Source organism: Saprolegnia parasitica (genome assembly GCF_000151545.1).
Source record: "Saprolegnia parasitica CBS 223.65 unplaced genomic scaffold supercont2.11, whole genome shotgun sequence".
In the NCBI taxonomy this organism is placed as follows: Eukaryota; Oomycota; class Saprolegniomycetes; order Saprolegniales; family Saprolegniaceae; genus Saprolegnia; species Saprolegnia parasitica.
Window position 1 is genome coordinate 368,672 of NW_012156405.1, and position 20,310 is coordinate 388,981.

Consider the following 20,310-nt stretch of genomic DNA (forward strand, 5'->3'; position numbering starts at 1 on the left):
GCTCGCAGGCTGCAACTGCTTTGACGTGGCCTTTGCGCGCGTCGTCTGGGGCCAGCGCGACGCGGTGTGGATTGTGGCGAAGGCCGTGCTGCATACCGAGAGCCAGCTGCTTGCAGGTGGCTACTTGACCGGCCAGGCGCTGCCCGCGGTTCTGAACGCGACGCCAACGCCACCGGACGATCGAGTTATCGCAACGTGCCTCGTGTTTTGGTCGCGCCTCCATCGCCACCGGCTTCTCGGCTTTCGCCGCACGATGGCCCAGCTCGAGATGGTCTTGCAAAAGGGACTCAGTGCGACACACCTCGTCACGAGCTTGATCGACATGCTCTTTGACGCCAGCGCGCTCGTAGCACATCGGTACTTGGACGTTCCCGACGCCGTCCAACTCGGCCGCCTCCTCGCGCGGTATCGGCACGTGCCTCTGCTTCAGCTCCTGGTGGCAAGCTACCTCCCGATGGCGACGACACGCTCGCAGCTCGGACGCTTCCTGCACTGGCTCCCAACGGCCATCACCGAGGTGGGCTGCGACCCGTTTGCTTCCGCGCTCCTGCAGCTCATTGACGACGACACGTGCTCGTGGTGCGTGGTCTCGGATGTCCTGTCCTTTCTCTTGGATCTCATGGCGCTTTCCGAGCATACAAAAGACGTTGTCAAGAGTGGCTACCAACGGCTGCTCCCACGGCTGCTCCTCCTGCGCGACGCGCCGCCGACACCCGCGTCCAGTCGCCACATCGTGTCGGCGCTGCTGCGCTTGGAAAACTTTGCCGTCGCACGCACCGAAATGGACACCCGCGGGCGGCTCGCGCAACTACCGAGTAGCGTCCTCGCCTATATCGATACGTACTTGCAGCCGAGCTTGCTGAGCGTACTCGCTGCGAGAGCCGACGTATGGGACCCACTGTCGGTCGTCGCCCCCGTGCTACAGACACTCATCGAGGCTCTTCCGGCGCTGCATGTGCCCGCGTACGTGGCCTACGTTCTGGACGCCTTTGACGGTCACCCCCCGGCCTTCAACACGACGGGCCTTGGGTCGATCTTTGCGCTGAGTCCGAGCCGATTCGAGGGCTGCGTCCAGCGGTACATGTGCGCGCTGGACTCGGACATTGCGCTCGCCAGCGTTGCGTACCTGCGACGTACCGAGACGGTGCCGCCGGTGATCCACTCGTGCCTCTTGACGTCGGCCTTGCTCGTGCTGACGCAGGTGCGGCTGCTGGCGGCCGACGAGCACCCGATCCCAGCGGTGCTTCCTGCCGCCATCGAGATGCTCTATCGGCTGGGCCTTGGCCATTTGCTCGTGGGCTACCTTAACGCGCTCACGCCCACCACCCTTAGCGTCGCACGCCGGGTTCTCTTGCCCGTGTACGATGTCGTGGTGCAGCAGGCGCCCGGTGCGGCGCTGACTGATCTTCTTCGACAGCTTGTGCTCGTGCACTTGGCTTCGGTACCGCCCGTGCTTTGCCCCGACTGGGCCCTTGCTGCGCCAGCTCTGCCGTGCCAGTGCGTCATGTGCTTGGACGTTGATGCGTTCCTAGCTTCGGCCACGAGGGGCGCGTGGGAGCACCGTGTCGACCGCGTCTGCGTGCAACTCAATGGCTACTTGCGCTTCGCAGCATCCGCTCTTGCAGCGCTTGACGTCGTCGTCACGACAACGGACGAGCTTCTTTGCATGCATAAACACCGGTACCATGACGTGGCAGCGTACGCGACCGACATGGCGACGATTGCACGCTTGTCTGCAGCAGCCGCTGGCAACTAAGATGTGTACAAGAGTACAAACGAATGCATGTAGATATCCGTATTTGAGAATGATGTTGTCTTCCATCACAGCCGAACGCACACCTCGATGACAGAGGAGGCATCGAGGGCAGACAGTTGGAAGCTTGGTCGTCGCGAGGGCAACAAAATTCTGAGCAGTAGCTCTGTATGTGGTCGTTCTAGTAGCAGCAGCAATGAACTATGTAAGAAGTGAATGTCATGGAGCATAGCTCAAACTGCGCCGCCCTCGACGACTGATCATCTGGGCTCGGCGAGGGGTAGGGATAGGTCTAGGGTTAGAAACGTTTTGTACGCGATCGTGGGCAGAAGAAGAATGAGCCGTAACTCGTACAAGCCTGTTGGCGACGACTCGACAGGTTGTGTGTCGTCGACGATGTACAGCATTTTGCCAGTGCTGGTACATTAAAATCAAGGGATATATACCGTAAATGGTTTTATGGTTTTATTTCCCTTGCTTAAAACGGACGCCTGGTGAGAAGAGCTCCGTTCTGCGATACTGCACCACTGCATTTCGAAGGCAATCGTTGAGGCTTGCCCTCCGAGTCACGCGTTGTAGGTGTTGGACCCCCGACCAATGTACTAGTATTCTGGTTGCCTCGAGCGAATGCACAATCGACACGAAGCGTTTTCGGTGAAGGCTCATCTTGCAATTACTACATGGCGTCCCAGCGCAGGAAGATACCGCGGCGCGAGAGGTAGAGGCTAATGACGTGGAACGCGAGAATCGGAAAGACAATGCAGACGCCAAAGACGATCCAAAACAGGTAGGGCACCGTCTCCAGCGTCGAGTCGAGGTTCATGCCAAAGCCGCCGACGAGAAAGTTGGGCACCGCGACGAGCGTTGCCACAATGTTGAGTGTGAGGTCGACCACGAGCAGTGAATTGCGTTTCGTCTGGAGCTGCAGCAACACCATGTCTTCGGTACTGTGGACGCGCTGGAGCATGAGCGCGACGCGTGTTTGCGTCGCATACATATCCTACAGAAGCATGAACGACGGCGGCGGCGGTCTCGGCACATCTATCGTACGTGGAGGTAGGCTTCGATGATGGCTTCAACAGTCTCGGTTGCTACTGTTTCGTGCACGGCCGAGTTGCCAAGCTATGTTGCATCTTGAATGCACGCAATGAATGGGATGCCATGTGCACCGCTGTGAGCTGCATGAGACGCAGGTCGTCTTCCTTGTCGAGGGCTCCCAGGAGCATCCGGCGCACCGCCCCCACCTACATTGACTTAGCGAGTGAGTCCCCGCATGCTCGCATACGAATACCCGCGTGGAGAGCTCGTGGAGGCTGTTTTTGAGCGCTCGAAGAGCCTCCATGTCGCCCATGGGCAAGTCGAGGCGGCTCATGCGCTCGACGGCCGCGTTTGCACATGGCAGAAGTGCGTCGCCGTCCATCACGAGCACGCTACGTCAATGTGATAGGATGCGATTCTAGCACACGACAACATACGCGCAGACGGTCGCCAGCACAGCTTCCAATGCTCTACAAACAGGTGAGGAGGTTGGTTCCACTGCATTCGTACCGCAACTCGAACGGCGTAGTACGATCCAACGAGTGCGGTGCCTTGGTGTGTTCTTGCACCAGCGACTCGAGCATCGAGGCAAGGCTCTCGGCGCCGCTCGGTAGAAACACCAAGCACGCGTCGCGCAAAATCACGGCCCGGATCGGATCTAGACATACATTCAGTATTGATACATTGATACTTGTGGACGATGAATACCCGCGTTGAGCAGAATGGCTTGGTGGCGGACCGAGAGCGATGGCTCGTTGGAGACAGTAAAGACCTCGTCGAGCTTTCGCAAGTCGCGCATGTGCATGGCCTATCGATATTGGTTCGGCGTCTGTCCCATCGATATTGTATGGCTCACACCGGCACATTGGGCTCGTGTGTTGGGTCCGTGGCGCCAGCGACGAGCTTCAAAACCTCTGCTCGCGTCACTTCTTTCGGGACCATGTGTCCATGGACGTCAAAACAGAATGCCTAGTTGATCGAATGCTCGATGCCAAACGAGGGAATGCAATTTTTAGACGTACGACGCGCTTCCCGTTGCGCATGGAGGGGCCCACATCAAAGCAGTCGGCGCTCGGTCGACCGGACGAAGTCGACACATTCGACGACGGGGTGCTCAAAAGCGGCGTGCCAAGCGGTGGGCTCGCAACCATAATGCAAAAGATCAACTGACAGCGAAAACGACGTGTCATGATCGAGGTGGACCTGCACGGGCGTACATTGCATTGTACGGTACGAGTGTACGAGAAGAAGCGCGGATAAGAGTCATTTTCCACCTCGCGGATCGGGACAAGACGCTTTGAAACGCAAAACAACAAAGGGTCGCGTGAGGTAGGTCAGTGCCATCGTAGTTGGTTGCCCGACACGATCGGTCGAGTTGAATCGGACGACTTTATCTTCTCCATGAGGCGCCAACGCCTGGTTTTAGGACCGCGGGCTTGCTACTGTGTCGCACGGGCACGGGAGTCCTTGGTTGTCTTGCTAGCCCACGAGATTCCGTCCTCCGTGTGCCCAATGAGGCCCGCAGAAATTTGAAAGAAGGTTATGCATGCTCGTACAGCACGTCCATGGCTTGTGTCCGTCGCTTTGATATGCACACATTGTCTTATGGATCGAAACGATCATGCACAACGCACGCGAGTCCATCTGTTCTGAAGGTAGCCGTGCTCAGATGTTTCGTGCATTGCCGTACAATACATCGTATATACATACGTTTTTCAAGATTAGAAGCACGTACAGCGGTACGTACAGTCGTACACTGTCCGTGTTGCACACGTCACCACCACCAAACTTGAAGCAATGGCAACGAAGCGCGGGTCGGTCTCGTCGACCGCGCTCCTGCTGAGCCAGCACAGCGACATCATGTACGACGTCGGCACGTCCATGAGCAACGGCAAGCGCCTCGTACTGCGCTCGATGACCTCGTGTACAGTGCATGCATCAACACCCTTTCTAGGCGCTGCGCTTTGACCCGAACGGCAACGCCACGTACGAAGAGGTCGCGCGCGCCGATGTCCTCAAGCTCGTCCAAGCCGCCGCCAGCCCCGTGCTGCGCGACAGTGCGTCCGTCGACATTCCGGTATCGCGTCTGCTTTTGGCAAAGTTGGATGTTGGCTCATCGTTGCCGGCTTGTAGAACATTCATATGCGGGACTTGCGCAAGCTGGACAACGTGTTTGCGGTCTCGAACGAGCCGTCGCTGACGCTGCGTCAGCAAGCCGTGCTCGTCAACGCCGGTGCGTCGTCACGGTGTTGCGTTAAAGCTGTATGGAAAGAGTCTTTTTGTAGACCCCGTGCGCGCCGTGATCATGCGCGATAGCTGCCTCGTCTTCTTACCGGACGGCGCCGACAGCCTCGTGTCGCTGTTGAAGACTTGCTTTACGGACCAAATTGTGTACTCGCAGAGCTTATCGTTTGAATTCGCGTACGTGTGTTCCTTGTAAGTTGTCGCTAAAAGGCCGTAGCGCACTCGAGGCGATCCTCCAGACTATCTGCAAGTACGTTGTTCATCTTGGCAGAGGTACAATATTGTCATGCTTTTTTGCGATTGTTCATTAGGGTGCTTACAAACGACGTCGAGAAGGTGCTACCGGTCGCCAAAATCTCGGTCGACCGCATGGCCCACGGCGAGCTCCCGATGGACGACATGGAAGCGCTGCGTTCGCTCAAGAACTCGATGCACGAGCTCGAGACGCAGGTACTTTGCATCGGTTTGTCGATGGATACTAAAGTGATGGATTGATGTTGTAGATCAGCGGTATGCGACGCATGCTTATGGAGATTCTAGAGAACGACGAAGACTTGCACATGCTGTATCTGACCAAGGTAGCAGCGCTGCGTTCTTGTGTCGTAGTACAATTGTAGATGGATAACAATATTGTCGCTAGATCTTTTCGGAGCCGGCCGTGGCGTCGGACCTCCTCAGCTTTGACACGGAAGACGCCGAGTCGCTTCTGGAAGTCTACTTGCAGGTAGTATTTTTGGCTTTTTGAAAATTTTTGGTGATTTTTTTGTACATTTTGGTAGGACATTTACGCAACCCAAACCCGCGTGTCGCTCATGCTCAACAACATTCAAAACACCGAGTCGATGGTCATGCTGCGACTGGACACGAAGCGAAACTACCTCTTGACGGTCGACTTGACGCTGACCCTGTGGACGACGATGCTCACAATCCCGACTTTTATCGCCGGCGCATTTGGCATGAACCTCAACTCGACGGTAGACCAGACGCCGTACCTCTTTTGGATCGTCTTTGGCGTCTGCCTCATCCTTCCACTCGTTGGCGTCGGCGTTGTGCAGACGTACCTCCAGCGACGCGGCATCAATATGAGCTGGAAGTCGGCATAACACATGAATGATGATGGCACGACTGTTGTCTGTTGTACGTGTTTCTAAAATCGTCTCTTGGGCTTGGCAGATGGTTTCTTGAAGTATTTACATACATATGTACATCATAGTGCAACTTCAACTCGACGTGGGTAGCCTCGTCCTGATGTATGCTCGCATCGCGCTCGCAGGCGCCGTCGTGTGCGTCGATGCACGCTGAAAGTACCGCCAGTTCAAATCCCGATACTGCTTTGGAATGCGTTGTGTTCATGCTCGATTGTACGCTCTCCCGCGGCTGTCGAAAGAGGACAATGTAGCGCCGCCGCCGCCCAAGGCCATTCCGCTGCACGCTATCATGTGCATGGGAAGTCAACAAGCAACACGATGGTCCAATAAATAAATATGAAAATGTCCTGGATGGACACTCTACTGGTGTACTAGTATACTTGATCAATATCCAACACAAAATGTCGGACACGGTGGATCGTTTCGCGTGAAACCCAACGAAACCATCACGGCATTTTGCGCGATTCCAGCATCCATGAGCTCCCTCCGCGCCCCGCTTGTTAGCGCCGACTTTCTCGTGAGTCAGCACAGCGACGTGCACTACGACGTCGGCACCTCCATGCACCACGGCAAGCGCCTCGTACAGCATTTCACCCGTCGTCGTACTTTTTCCATCATCAATGTATTGGGGCTAGGCACTTCGGTTCGACATGAACGGTAGCTCGAGCTACGTCGAAGTGACGCGCACGGACGTGCTCAAGCTCGTCCAAGCCGCGGCGGCGTCCGTCCAAGGGCACTCCACCACGTCGCCCCGGGACGCCGCCAGCCGCCGCATCGAGATTCCCGTACCAAGCTACCGCATCTTGCATTTTGTGAGGCAATGTACGTAGGCCATTCACATGCGGGACTTGCGAAAACTAGACAACGTGTTTGCCACCGCGAACGAGCCGTCGCTCGTGGTGCGACAGCAAGCCATCTTGGTGAATGCAGGTACGGCTTTTATTTGTTCAATTGGTTTATAGAGCGAACGGTGACTAGACCCGGTGCGCGCTGTGATTCTGCGGGATACGTGCCTCGTCTTTCTGCCCGACGGCGCCGACAGCCTCGTGTCGGCGCTCAAACACTGCTTCAAGGACCAGCTCGCCGACGGCATGAGCCTGCACTTTGAATTTGCGTGGGTCATCGCTGCGATTTTTTGAGTTTTTTAGCATTTCACATGGAATGCTAGTGCGCTCGAAGCCGTGCTGCACACTGTCTGCAAGTCCGCGCACGCGACATACAAGGCAGACACTAACGCTGAATGTACGTAGAGTCTTGACCAGCGACGGCGAGAAGATCTTGCCCCTCACCAAGGTCTACGTGGATCGCATGGCCCGTGGCGATCTCCCCATGGACGAAATGGAGACGCTCCGGGCACTCAAGAACAGCTTGCACGAACTCGAGTCCCAGGTATTCTTGGATGTCGTCGTCGTATTTGTACATGCGGTGGGGGTGTCGTTGCGCATTTACGCTCTCGTGGTGTGTAGGTTGGCGGTATGCGACGCATGCTCATGGAGTTTTTGGAGAACGAAGACGAGATGCGCATGCTCAATTTGACAATGGTATTATCTCTTTACCCGATTCTTGTATCGTCAAAGCGTCTTGAATACGACGATAGATCCACGGCGACCCGCGAGAGACTTGGAGAGCTTCGACACGGATAGCATCGAGTCATTTCTCGAAGTTTACCTTCACGTACACCTGGTCTCAAAAGGGACGACTTGTCGTCATGTACATTAGGACATTTATGCGACCCAGACGCGCGTCGCGCTCATGCTGCAAAACATTCAAAACACCGAGGGCCTCGCCATGCTGCGACTGGACACGAAGCGAAACTACCTCCTCACCGTCGACTTGACGCTGACGACGTGGACGACGATGATTACAATTCCGACGTTCATCGTGGGCGGCTTTGGCATGAACCTCAACTCGTCGACCCAAGAGACGCCCTACATGTTTTGGATCGTCTTTGGCGTCTGCATTCTCTTTCCCCTCGTTGGCGTGCGCTACGTCATGCTTTTCTTGGAGCGGCGCGGTATCAACATGAGCTGGCGCGCCAACTAAGCCGTGTCGTCGCATTGAAACTATATAATATATGCATGCTACTGTCCTGGCACTATTGACTTGTGTATGAACCCAATACGTCAGCTGGTCGGCGCGCACTACGATCTCCATTTTTATAGCCCAATGTATATGCACAACACAACATTTAAAAGTTCAAACGTCCAATTTTCACACGACAGTTCTAGTGTTGTTTACAAAGCACCAAACGTAACCTCGATGGTCAGCGTCTTGCTGAGGTCGTCCCATGAAGCCACACGCGATACAACGACGCCATACTGCGATAGATTGACGTCGACGGACTCGTGTCCAGTGCAATGAACGCGCAGGTACCGCTTGTCGCCGTCAGACACGACGTCGCATTCAAAATCGCCCTGGCTCCAGGGGCAAAAGGCTTGAAGACGCAGAATGTGCGCATGTGTATCGGGGTCGCGTCGTGCTGTCACCGAATATGGAGTGGGTCGCCGCATCGGCTGCCTTCCTGGAGGCAGCAGTCCTAGGGGCCGCCGTCTTGGTGGCTGAGCCAGTGCAGCAGTATGGTCAACCGACATACTACGCGCCAAGAGGTTGTACTGGTGCCCTGCGTCTCGCGTGTGCGCCAAGTATTGCGCTTCATTGGCATGCCTGGAATCGCATAGCCGGCACTCAAAGCCACCCAGCTGCTGGCCGAGGGCATTGGGCTCTGCCGCGAGGTCCACCGTCTCCAGCGCCAGTCGCCGGAGCCGCTCGCGCCGTGCGACGTTGGCGGCCCGGTTGGCGGCCCGGTTGGCGGCAGTATGCGTCGTCGACCTTGTCGTGAAGGCCATGCTCCCGATTGTGACAATCGGCCGGCTGAGGCAGCACACGACGTTTTCATTGGGTCGTCGTTGGCCAATCCAATCGTTTCTCATCCAATCACCATCATTCTTGCGCAGAAACTGCAATGTCGCGCCACCAAACACAAAGGATCGAATGTCGGGTGTGCACAGTTGACGATTCAATCCGTGTGCAGCATGACGAGGGTCCCTTCAACGAGGCGAGAGCAGCCTGTCACCACCTACAAAGATGCACTGAGCTTGTTTCGCCCCATAAGAGTCGAGGCCGCGACCGGATCGTATGCCCCATTGCCCAAGCTCGTGCTTGCTGGCATGGCCGAGCCGCTCGAGGTTCCGCCGAGCGCGCAGACGCTACGCAGCGTCGCCGCACGCTACACCAGCGCATCCCAAGCGGCCATCATCCCCGCCTGTGATGTCGAAATGCTGGACGACTGGGAGAAAGTGCTCCATCGCCATCTCTACTCGACCACCGAGGGCGTCCGACCCGACGACCGGCTCGCGCTCTCGCATCTCAGTATTGGCCCGCTCCACGAAACCTCGAGCTTGTCGCCAAGCAGTCGCTGTGACAATGTGATTGCAACACTTGTCGTGTTGCTGGCGACACCCAACGTCCGCGCCCTGCGCCTCGACTTGGTGCAACACGGCCATGTCACGCATGCCTGGCGCACCAAGTACACCATGGTGTCCCAGTACGCCTTTGTGCCCACAGGCACGTCGCTCGTTGGCCACGCCACCAAGCTGCACGGCGCGCCGCCGCGGGTTGCACTCGTGTTTGACGTTGTACGTCCGGCAATACCGGTTGCGGCTGGCCTTCGGCGCCATGTGGCCCTGCGGCTTCACACGCTGGCCGCATCGGTCGGCCACGGAGTTTTGAACGGCGTTCAAGTGCACCGCTGTGGCCGCCATGCAACCCCCGATTGGCGTGCGCTCGAGCCATTTCATGCGGCGTTTCTGGACGCACTTTTCGACGCTGGCTGCTACGATGTTGGCCTCACCGTGTACTCGCCAATGACGGGCATCGAGCGTCTGTTGTTGCAGTCGCCGATGCCGGTGCCAATCGACCTTGTGGGCGCCAAATGCACCGAGTATGTCGAGATCGACGACTCGTGGCCATGCTACGGCTTTTCCGTCGTCTTGGTCTTTTGGCCCAAGCGGCACCTCGTCAACGTCATGGGTGGTGCTGCGTTTGCATCGGCCATGCGCTCACTGCCGTCTGCATGCGCACGGGCGTATGTGACCGACGCCGCCAGCGTCTTTGGCACCAAGTGTCTCTGGACACACGCTGCCGGTGGCGACCAGCGTCAAACGACCGCCGACCACAACGCGATGCTTCACCTATTACATGACGTTGGTGACATCGACTGCATTGATCGTTTTCTACGATGCTGCGCAACGGTGAGCGCAACGTGTCCGCTGCCACTACTAGCGCCGTGGCTCCAAAAGCAGCTCCAAAAGCATGGGTGGGAGCCGCTTGCCGACGCTCTGGACAGTCTCGTGTCTCGGTGGTGCTCAGACAACGGTGTCGAACATGCGACATCGCTTGTCGCGTCGCTCGCAGGTGTCACCGATGCCCCCGTGTGCGCGCCGCTCGATCAAGCCTATGTCTACGAGTGCATTCGACGGCTGTGGGCGATCGCGGTCACGGGGCTTGTGCAGCTGCGCGCCTTGGAGTCGCGACGAGAAGGTCAACTCCGACGGCTACTCATCGACGCACTGTACCTTGAACACTACTGCGACGACGGCGCCGACACCGATCGATGGCTTCAGACACCCCTGCCACCGTTTACGATTCGTCTCGTGGACGCCTTTGTATGGCAGCAGGCCGAGTCGGTGGCCGAGATTTTTGCTCGACTCGCTGTCTGTGCACCGTGTCGTCTGCTGATGCTGCTTCCCGAGGCATTGGTGACGGCGGTTCAGCACAACTCGGCCATTCACATCTCGCCGCTTGTCAATTGCATCCTACTCTCTCTCGATGCGAGCGATGAAGTCGAAATGACGACGGCGTCGATCACGAGCGTGCTCGGGCTCCTGGAGCGGGACATAACCCGAAGCAGCATCGATGAAGCTTTCTCGAACGCTGCCGGCGTCGGGAGGACATTCGCTCATCGAGTGATGACAGCGATGCATCGTCATTTCGCAGTGGCGACGATTCAAGCAGTGCCCACAAGCCCTAGCTATATTTTTTGATTCAGTGTTATCTCGGTGCGACTAGCACATCAACCGCACCATGGATGGACGGCGATCGAGCTTCTCCGCGACACCCGTGTCCTCCCAGTGACGACAACCACGTGGTCGACAAACGTCAATCTACCTGCATATCACTTGGCTACTAGACAAAATTGTACATTTAACATAATCGACAGTCGAATGAATAACTATATTCCCTTGTCGACTGTGGGGCTTGTCATTGTGCCGTCGAGCACCGAGCTAAGAGCGGTGTTTTTATCCTCGCCTGGCCATTGGGTAAAAGACCACGTATTATAGCCAATCCGGAGTGGCCTGCAGCTTGGAACCAATGATCTCCATTTTCAGGAAGCGAACCAAGGAGGCGCAAGATGAGCCATGTCATGTGGACCTTCGACGCCGAGAACATCGCGACGAAGCGCGGCCGCGTGAAGCGCGTGGTCAAGGAGCGCTACCTGCGCGATGACATCGCCTGCGGCCTCGGCAACTGCGGCCTCTGCCAGAGCCGCGAGGACGTCCAGGTCGTCTCGGCGCTCTCGGGCCGTGCCAAGCAGTTCCTGCTTCTGACGTCCGACGTCGTGCTATCGCAGATGGACGTGCTCGAGCACGCAGCTGTGAAGGAGCTCCAGGACATCATCATCCTCGAGACTGTCGCCGAGGCGGTCAAGGCCAAGGACCTCGCCATCTACCGCCGGCTCCGCGCGCTCATCAAGTCGGACCGCAACTTTGTTGTCTTCGCCAACGACCACCACCGCGATACGTATGTGGCCAAGCAGGCCGACGAGACCAACGCCGAGCGCGACGTCCGCGCCATGTGCAAGGGCCATGCATGGTATGTACAGTCCACATCTTGCCATTAAAAGGCTCAGCGCGTCGGTCTAGGTACACGGAACACATGCAGTCGAACGACGCCAAGATCCCGATCGTGTACATTGCCAACGACGACGGCGACGCCGAGCGGGCCTCGGCCCACGGTGTGTCCGCCATCACGATTGCGGCGTTCATCCAGCCGCTCCTGGTCACGCACCCGGACCTTGCCGACTTGATGGCGCAGTCGACGCACGTCTCAGAGAGCGCCAAGGCCGCGCGCACGACCTTGTACGAAGAGCACAAGAGCATGTCCGAAGTACTCGCCGGCATCAAGAACAAGCGCTTCTTCCAGGGCACGCTTCGCTGCAACCGCGACCACTGGTAGACATTCCATCTCGCGATCGTCTGGCGCCTCATGCATCCATGTCGATAGGATGGAATGCAGCGTTCTCATCCACGGCCTCAACGACTCGCGCGTGCCTGTGCTCATCTCGGGGTAGGCGAGATCACGGACCCTAACCCTCGATTCTCCTTTTACGACGCATGGCTATCTAGGCACGACTATATCAACCGCGCCATGGACGGCGATGTTGTTGCGATCGAGCTCCTCCCCAAGCACCTGTGGAAGAAGCCGTCCGAGTCGTTCAACGTTCACAGTGAAAAGGCCGACGACGAGGACACGGCCCGCGCGACCGAAGCCCCCGAGGTTGTTTCTATCGATTTGTTATCCTTTCGGTTCGACTCATCCAACTCTGTAGATTGGTGTGGCCGAGCCGACACTGTCGACCACAGCGATCGCGGACGGCGACGAACTCAAGCCATGCGGCCGCGTGGTCGGCATCATCCAGCGCAACTGGCGCCGCTACTGCGGGTCCATCGAGCCGCCGCGCGACCCCAAGATCCCGCTGGGCACCAACTGCCTCTTCGTGCCCGTCGACCGCAAAGTGCCCAAGATCCGCATTGCGACACGGGTAGTTTTATCGATTTGTTTTGATTTGTTTTGCATTTTTACAAACGATTCGTGGCGTGTGTAGCAAGCAGAGACGTTGCTCGACAAGCGCATTGTTGTGAGCATCGATTCGTGGCCCGTCGACAGCCGGTTCCCCGTCGGTCACTACGTCCGTACGCTCGGCACGATCGGCGACAAGGAGACCGAAACCAAGGTGCTTCTTCTCGAGCACGACATTCCTTGTACAAAATTTCTCTTGGCCTTTCCAGTCTACAAAAAAGGGCTATAACATCATTGTCGTGTAGGCGAGGCGTTCTCAGACAAGGTGCTCAAGTGTCTTCCGCCCGCCGACTGGACGATCACGCCCGAGAACTCCAAGGGCCGCACCGACTTGCGCCACCTCCCGGTCATGAGTATCGATCCGCCCAACTGCAAAGGTACACCACGGTGCTTGTGGCCACCTTGTCTTGTGTATTTTACTTATTATCTATTTTCGACTAGATATCGATGACGCGCTGCACGTGCGGCCGCTACCGAACGGCAACGTCGAGATTGGTGTGCACATTGCCGACGTGACGCACTTTGTCGAAGCCGGCTCGGCGCTCGATCTCGAGGCCGCGGACCGCGGGACGTCGACGTACCTCGTCGACAAGCGCCTCGACATGTTGCCCGGGTACCTCACGACGCAGCTCTGCTCGCTCACGGACGTGGAAGACCATTTCGCGTTCACGGTGCTCTGGGAAGTGCGCATTGACGCCAACGAAGTGCATGTGATTGACGTGAAATTCTGCAAGTCGATCATCCGGTCGATCGCGTCGCTCTCGTATGGCGAAGCCCAAGTGCTTTTGGACGACCCGAGTGCCGGCGCGTCCTTTGCCCTCAAGCCGCCGGCCAAGCCGATCTCGGAGAAGAAGAAGATTATGGGCGCGGCCATCAAGACCATGCACGACATTGCACTGCGCTTGAAGGCCAAGCGCATCAACGCCGGTGCGCTGACGCTTGCGTCGCCTGAAGTTCGTTTTGTGTTGGATACCGAGACCCAGAACCCGCTCGACGTGCAAATGTACGCGCTCAAGGACACGAATGCGCTCGTGGAAGAGTTTATGCTCCTCGCCAACATTACCGTCGCCAAGAAGATTCTGCGCTCGTTCCCGACGTTTGCGATGCTGCGCCGGCACCCCGCGCCGTCCAAGCGCCAGTTCGATGCGATCGTGTCGCAGGCCAAGGCCGTCGGCGTCACGCTGCGCGTCGACAACTCCAAGCAGCTCCAAGGTCCGCGTTTTGAAAGTGGAAAACATTGTCTTATGCAGCTGGTGTAGAGAGTCTGGACAGCACGGCCGCGATCCGCGACGACAATCCGTACTTCAACAAGATGCTCCGCATTCTCTGCACGCGCTGCATGATGCCGGCCAGCTACTTTAGCTCGGGCGAAGTCAGCGTCGAAGAGTACCACCATTACGGTCTCGCGGCGCCGATTTACACGCATTTCACGTCCCCGATTCGTCGGTACGGAACCTTTCTTTCATTGTAAAGGGACCACGATGATGATGATGATGATTCTAGGTACGCAGATGTGGTCGTGCACCGGCTGCTGGCGGCGGCCATTGGCGTGGCACCGTTGCCCGAGTACCTTGAAAACAAGAGTAGGCTATCCCATGCGGATTGGATCGATCGACTCATGCTGGTGAATGCTAGCGCACCTCCAAGACTTGGCGGGCAACTTGAACAAGCGCCACTTGTCGGCGCAGCTCGCAGGCCGCGCCAGTGTGAGCCTTCACACGCTGCTTTACTTTGCCAACAACCCGACCGTCACGGACGCGATGGTCAACAAGGTGCGCGCCAACGGCATTGGCGTGCTCCTCCCGCGCTTTGGCATTGAAGGCATGGTGCTGCTCTGCGAGAAGGGCAAGGAGGCCGTGACGCTCAAGCACGACCCGAAGCAGCACGCGCTGACGGTGCTCTCGACCAAGCGCCACCTCAAGGTCTTCCAGAAGGTCCAAGTCAAGGTGTTTGTCGAGCTCACGTTTGGGAACCGCCAGCAGCTCAAGTTTGAGCTTATGCCCGAGAGCAAGAAGACGCCGTCGACGGGCGCGGTGCCCGCGGCCAAGCGCGCCAAGTCCACGACAACCAAGTAAACTTAGATATACTTTACAACACCAAAAAGCCACAACGTTTATAACCAACCTGGTTGTTTTACCGCAAGCGTGATGCGACTGCAAGCGACTGGAGCGCGTTGGAGGGTCAGGTGGAAGGGATCTGCGACGATAGTGGTAATACATGTAGTTGGACCGAGTGGAACAGTAAGATACAATCCATTGCTTTTTCATTTCATTTGTTGAAAGCACCGCTGAGAGCGCGGTGCATATCGACGGCGTCAGCGTGCAAGCGCTTCACGCCCAAAGCTACAGGTCCACCGGTGCTAACTCGCTTGCAGAGAGGCTGGGTCCTTGGACCACCGCGGATCTCGTTCCAGAAGCCAGAGCAAGCGCTTGGGCGACGTCATGGTCCCGACAACGTCCTTCTGCGTACAAGCGACTCGACAGTGAGAGCCGTGTTGTGCACGAGTGCGATCGAAAAAGCCATTGGTCAATGCACGAGGCGCAGTTCTTTCAACACCTCTGACGCCGTCGGTGGCCATAGAAAGGCATCGACGAGACTGAGCGCGACGGCAGGCAAGCGATCTAGAAGCCATCGATCCGTGTCGGCGCCACGGTCGCAGTAGTGCTCGATGGACAGAGCGTCGGCGACCAGCCGTTGAGACGCGTCGTCCGACATCAGCTCCAAGACGAGCAACTTGAGAAGAGCCGAGTGAACGGTCGCCCACAGCCGCCGAATGCACTCGTAGACATAGGCTTGATCGAGCGGCGCGCACACCGGGGCATCGGTGACACCTGCTAGCGATGCGATGAGCGATGTCGCATGTTCGACACCACCGACACTATCGTCCGAGCACCACCGAGACACGAGACTGTTCAGAGCGTCGGCCAGCGGCTCCCACCCATGCTTTTGGAGCCACGTTGCGCTCACCGTTGCGCAGCATCGTACAAAGCGATGAATGCAGTCGACGTCACCAACGTCTTGGAGCAGCTGGAGCATCGCATTATGATCGTCGACGGTCGGCGGCGGAAGCTGGTGTCCACGGGACGAGCGCGACAACACGTTCTTCGTGCCAAAGACGGTGGCGGCGTCGGCCAAATACGTCAGCCGCGCGCGTCCCTCGGCGGTCATCGCACTTGCGAAAGCAGCGCCGCCCATGACGTTGACGAGGTGTTGCTTGGGCCAGAAGACCAAGACGACGTTGTAGCCATATCGCGGTCGCTTGGACATCGGGACGACGTACTACTCTGCGATCCGAACCTCACGCAAGTCGATGGGCGCGATGGTTGCCGACTCATTATGCTGCACCAAGCGCATGATACCATCGACGTCTGAGTACACTGCGAGACCGACGCCGTAGGTGTCGGATGCGAGCAGGGCGTGCAGGAACGCGTTATGCTGTGGCTCGAGAGCCCCCCAGTGCGGCGTCGTATGGCGACGGCACGTGTGGATGTGAACGCCATACAGAAGACCGAGAGGCGGGTGCATCGCGAGTTCTTTGAGGAGCAAAACGCCACGGTGGATCGGACCAACGTTTCGATCGGCTTGCAACGGCACACGCACGACGTGAAACACAAGGGCCACACGCGGGGGCGCCTCGCGCACCGTGGTGCCAGTCCCGACGAGAGACATTTCCGGCGCCACGAGGGCATAGTGCACGCACCACGTCTGCAGCTCGCGCCACGTATGGGTGGCAACGCCATCTTGAACAAAGTCCAAGCCGAGCTCACATGCGTTTTCCGGTGCAAGCAGCACAACGAGCGTCGTGATCGCATCGTCGCGGCGCGTGATCGGCGCCAAGCTCGACGCATCGTTCAGCAGGTCGATGCTCAGGTGCGAGAGCTTGAGGCGGTCGTCGGGCCGTAGACACGTCAGCCCCGTCGAGAGATCGCGGTGCAGTGATGTCGTCCACTCGTTACAAACATGAACGTCGTTGGCTGGAACGATTGTTGTCTGGCGAATGCGCTTTGGGCCCCAGACGCGGAAGAGATTCTCGTCTGGTGCGGCATTTCGGCGCCGCGGTTTCGCCGATGGGTTGGGATAGCGCTCGGCCACTTTACGAAGCATCGGATCGCTGGGTGGCAGGGTGAGTGATTTGGACATGCCAGCAATCCGAAGCGCGGGAAGACGATGGCTGTAGAAGAAGTTGGTCGTAAGCAGCGATGAAGGGTACTCGAAGATGGAGCCCAAGGTCATCGGTTGGGATCCTACCCAGCCCCCGTGGCGACGCTGCGCAAGAGGCATTTTCGTAAATGAGTCAGGTCGCAAGTGCGTTCAATTCCTGTGGCGGCCAATTCGGCAGTCACTCACGCTCGAACGCCATGAGATCCGTTCTTGTGGCGCGCAACCCATCTCAATATTGCCAACAATCTATCGACACCAGAATGATGGTTTCTATATTTGGCCAATGGCAGGTCGAAGAGGCCAATCGAAAAATCCTATTGGCTACTAGATATTTAATTAAATGGTTCTATCGTGCCAACCGATTGTAAATCTTCAATCAAACACTCAGAAAATCAACGCTTGTCGCTGTTCACAGTGCAGCAGCAACACAAGAACGAGCATGGTATCAAGGCCATCGCTCGGGCCATCACAAGGAATCCATACACACTTCGAGCAGCTGCCTAATCCGCGACTCTTCCATCTACTTACGTCTCATTTCTACCCATTACATTCAACCCAAGGTTCTACCAATGCTGCGAGTCCCTCTACATGGACACATTACTAGTATGGGCTCAATCATGAAATAAGTATTCGCGCATTTAACCTTTTGGCTACGATGCCACTGGCTTGGACTTTTTCTCTCCTTCCGAGGCTGGCTTGCGGTGCTTGTGAAGAAACGGGTTGACCGCCGTCTTCCACTCGACGTCAGCAAACGTGTGGTTGACGTCGCGGTGGTTGGCTTCGTCGGCCCGAATGCACTTGATCATGTCCAGGACGGTCGCGGTCTCGGGCAGCTTGTAGTAGTTGCGTGCGATCAGCGGCGCAATGTCCGTGTCCCAATGGTCGACATGCCCGTTCTCAATGTCCTGGACGAGCGCCGTGTACGTGTGCACGGCCTCTTCCTCGAGGTACCCCACAAAGCGGTGGCACGTCTTGGGCGACGTGAGGTACGCGAGGAAACAGGTTGAAGAAGACGCCTTGCGCGCCGAGCACAAAGAGTCGGAAGAGCGGACCCGGCGACTTCATGTTGAGGAAGATGAGCAAGTGCATGCGCTCGTTCTCGGCCTCTTCCAGCAGCGTGTGGATCCAGCCCTGGTCGCGCTGCATCGTGCGCAGCGAGCGGAGATGGCGGGCCATGCCGGCGACCATGCCGGGGACACCCGCGACCGTCTCGAGGAAGAGCGCGCGGTTGACCCAGTCACCCGCCGTCATGCCGCCACCCGGACCCTTGTAGCGCGAGACAAAGTCAAAGCCCGAGCGCATAAGGCGCACCGCGAAGAGGGCCACTTTGGCGTGCATCTCGACCGGGTCGCGGTGCGTCGGGTGGATCTTGGCGAGGTCGTCGGCGCTGTAGATCTCGTGTGGGATCGGATTGTCCCAGACTTTTTGGTCAGCAAAATGAGCGTCGGTCTTGGGATGCGTCTTGAAGTGGCTGTTCTCGACCGCCGCGAGCAGCGGCGATGACGTGCGCAGGTGGCGGCGACCGGTGGCGGCGATGAGCTGGTGGTGGCTACCGGTGGCGGCGATGAGCTGGTGGTGGCTACCACTGGCGGCGATGAGCTGGCGCGGGCGACCGGTGGCGAGGAGGCGGCGGCAGATGGGCATACTGAGCATTGGCGAGCGGCTTGGAAACTGAGCGATGGTGGGCGTTGGCTCGCGTATCCGGATACGTCAAAAACCGACGTTGGCAGCTGCTGGAATTCCTTGCCGAGCAGAGTCGAAGACAGCTGAATGTCGACGATGGCGCGGGCTTCTTTCTTTGGATTCGCCTGTTCTATTCGTAGAGACTAGGGCTCGTTTGTACAGTAGTAAGCATGCAATGTTAGTACTGCATGCTAAAAGGTACCGCTCTGGGTAGAAGCCACTTTCATGCAGCGTGCGGTGCACATGTATCCGCATGTTGTTGTTTGCCGCCAAACAGATGATTCTGTGCACATGTTGTCTTCGGAAAAGTGCAGTGTAGATGCGTCACCTTTGCAACGGTGTTCTCCGAGCCCGATCATGACAAGGGGGCGTGCCGTCGCTGCACTCTTCGCCGCACATGACGTCGCTATGGTTGACGTCTGTCTTTTTACATTAACTACTGCTGGCGATTTCGTATGGGATGGGAAAGTTGCATTCATGTCCTCACTCGACGAGCCGGCTGACGCTTTGTCGGGCAGATCGCACACACATAATGCACACCATGTATATTGTACGGATCTAATGCTACTACTGCACACCTATGCCGTGGCCTTCACGGGCTCGGCTGCTCGAGGCGGCTGTGATGAACAGTCTCTGCAGTCTGCGTGGGTTTCGCCAGCGGACCCGGCCGCGGCGAAGCGCCTTCACAACATGGCGCGCTGTCGGCTCCCACGACGAGGTCGTGCGTCATGGCGTCCAGCATAAAGTGAAACGAGGGCTTGTACTCGTGATATGGCAACGCGGTGTCGTCGTACGCTGCCAAGTTGCAGTGGCACCACTCAGACCTTGGCTTGGGCTCGGACTGCTGGTCTTGTTCGATGGCGCCGTCGTGCTGCACGTGCATCATCGGTGCGGGGCTGCGCTCGTCCACCATGGTTTCTTGTCGAGGAAATTGAAAAATGGAGAACGATCGCTCGCGCTACAATTGTGGAAGCATCAAGCATGTGTCGCGCTCAGCTCCGCACACGTTGCATTTTAGTTCCACCGGACGCCTGATTCTTGGCGCATAACCATGCGCATGAGACCGCTGTCGACATGTTTAAGAGCATGGAGAGGCCCACGAGTGGTCAAGTGGTCTTCTATCTCGTACGCGATACACGTGGCGCTCTGACCACTGAACGAATTGTGGTCTCCGTACTGCATCTTTTGCACCTTTTTTGTAGTTGCATTGCGAGGTCGTTTGGTGTCTGAACGCAAATCACCTCAGAGTGACCCTTGGTGCTGTTGAAATGAGATATGCAGCTGTATCAAGAGAGGGCAATTCGAGTGCGCTAGGAGCGTTCGTGGTCTTGTTGTGGCAGGCTGTGCGGGAACGAGGTCGGCCAGGACCCTAGCTTGGTGTTGTTAACTCGCCACCTCGCTATGGGACAATTGGTGATTTCAATG

General features: G+C 57.5%; 4 protein-coding genes across 4 annotated transcripts; 2 read left to right on the forward strand and 2 right to left on the reverse strand.

The window, feature by feature from the left end:
* Window positions 1-4,588: 4,588 nt before the first annotated feature.
* Window positions 4,589-6,138, forward strand: SPRG_19586 (hypothetical protein; the record flags this gene model as incomplete). The annotated part of the gene is made up of 9 exons (XM_012342929.1): window positions 4,589-4,693; window positions 4,746-4,868; window positions 4,925-5,024; window positions 5,077-5,212; window positions 5,253-5,285; window positions 5,347-5,485; window positions 5,539-5,613; window positions 5,676-5,759; window positions 5,815-6,138. The coding sequence occupies 9 exons, from the start codon at window positions 4,589-4,591 to the stop codon at window positions 6,136-6,138; spliced, it is 1,119 nt and encodes a 372-aa protein (XP_012198319.1).
* Window positions 6,139-8,665: 2,527 nt separating this feature from the next.
* On the reverse strand, window positions 8,666-9,029 carry SPRG_19587 (hypothetical protein; the record flags this gene model as incomplete). The annotated part of the gene is made up of 2 exons (XM_012342930.1): window positions 8,666-8,719; window positions 8,769-9,029. The coding sequence occupies 2 exons, from the start codon at window positions 9,027-9,029 to the stop codon at window positions 8,666-8,668; spliced, it is 315 nt and encodes a 104-aa protein (XP_012198320.1).
* Window positions 9,030-11,593: 2,564 nt separating this feature from the next.
* Window positions 11,594-15,116, forward strand: SPRG_22126 (hypothetical protein; the record flags this gene model as incomplete). The annotated part of the gene is made up of 11 exons (XM_012342965.1): window positions 11,594-12,054; window positions 12,105-12,413; window positions 12,466-12,528; window positions 12,588-12,738; window positions 12,791-13,003; window positions 13,067-13,223; window positions 13,287-13,418; window positions 13,483-14,253; window positions 14,301-14,487; window positions 14,545-14,624; window positions 14,677-15,116. 11 exons carry the CDS (start codon window positions 11,594-11,596, stop codon window positions 15,114-15,116), a joined length of 2,964 nt encoding a protein of 987 aa, XP_012198355.1.
* A 2,692-nt stretch (window positions 15,117-17,808) lies between these two features.
* On the reverse strand, window positions 17,809-18,846 carry SPRG_04229 (hypothetical protein; the record flags this gene model as incomplete). Its single annotated transcript, XM_012342829.1, has 2 exons — window positions 17,809-18,143; window positions 18,193-18,846. The coding sequence occupies 2 exons, from the start codon at window positions 18,844-18,846 to the stop codon at window positions 17,853-17,855; spliced, it is 945 nt and encodes a 314-aa protein (XP_012198219.1). The 3' UTR covers window positions 17,809-17,852.
* Between the last annotated feature and the right edge of the window lie 1,464 nt (window positions 18,847-20,310).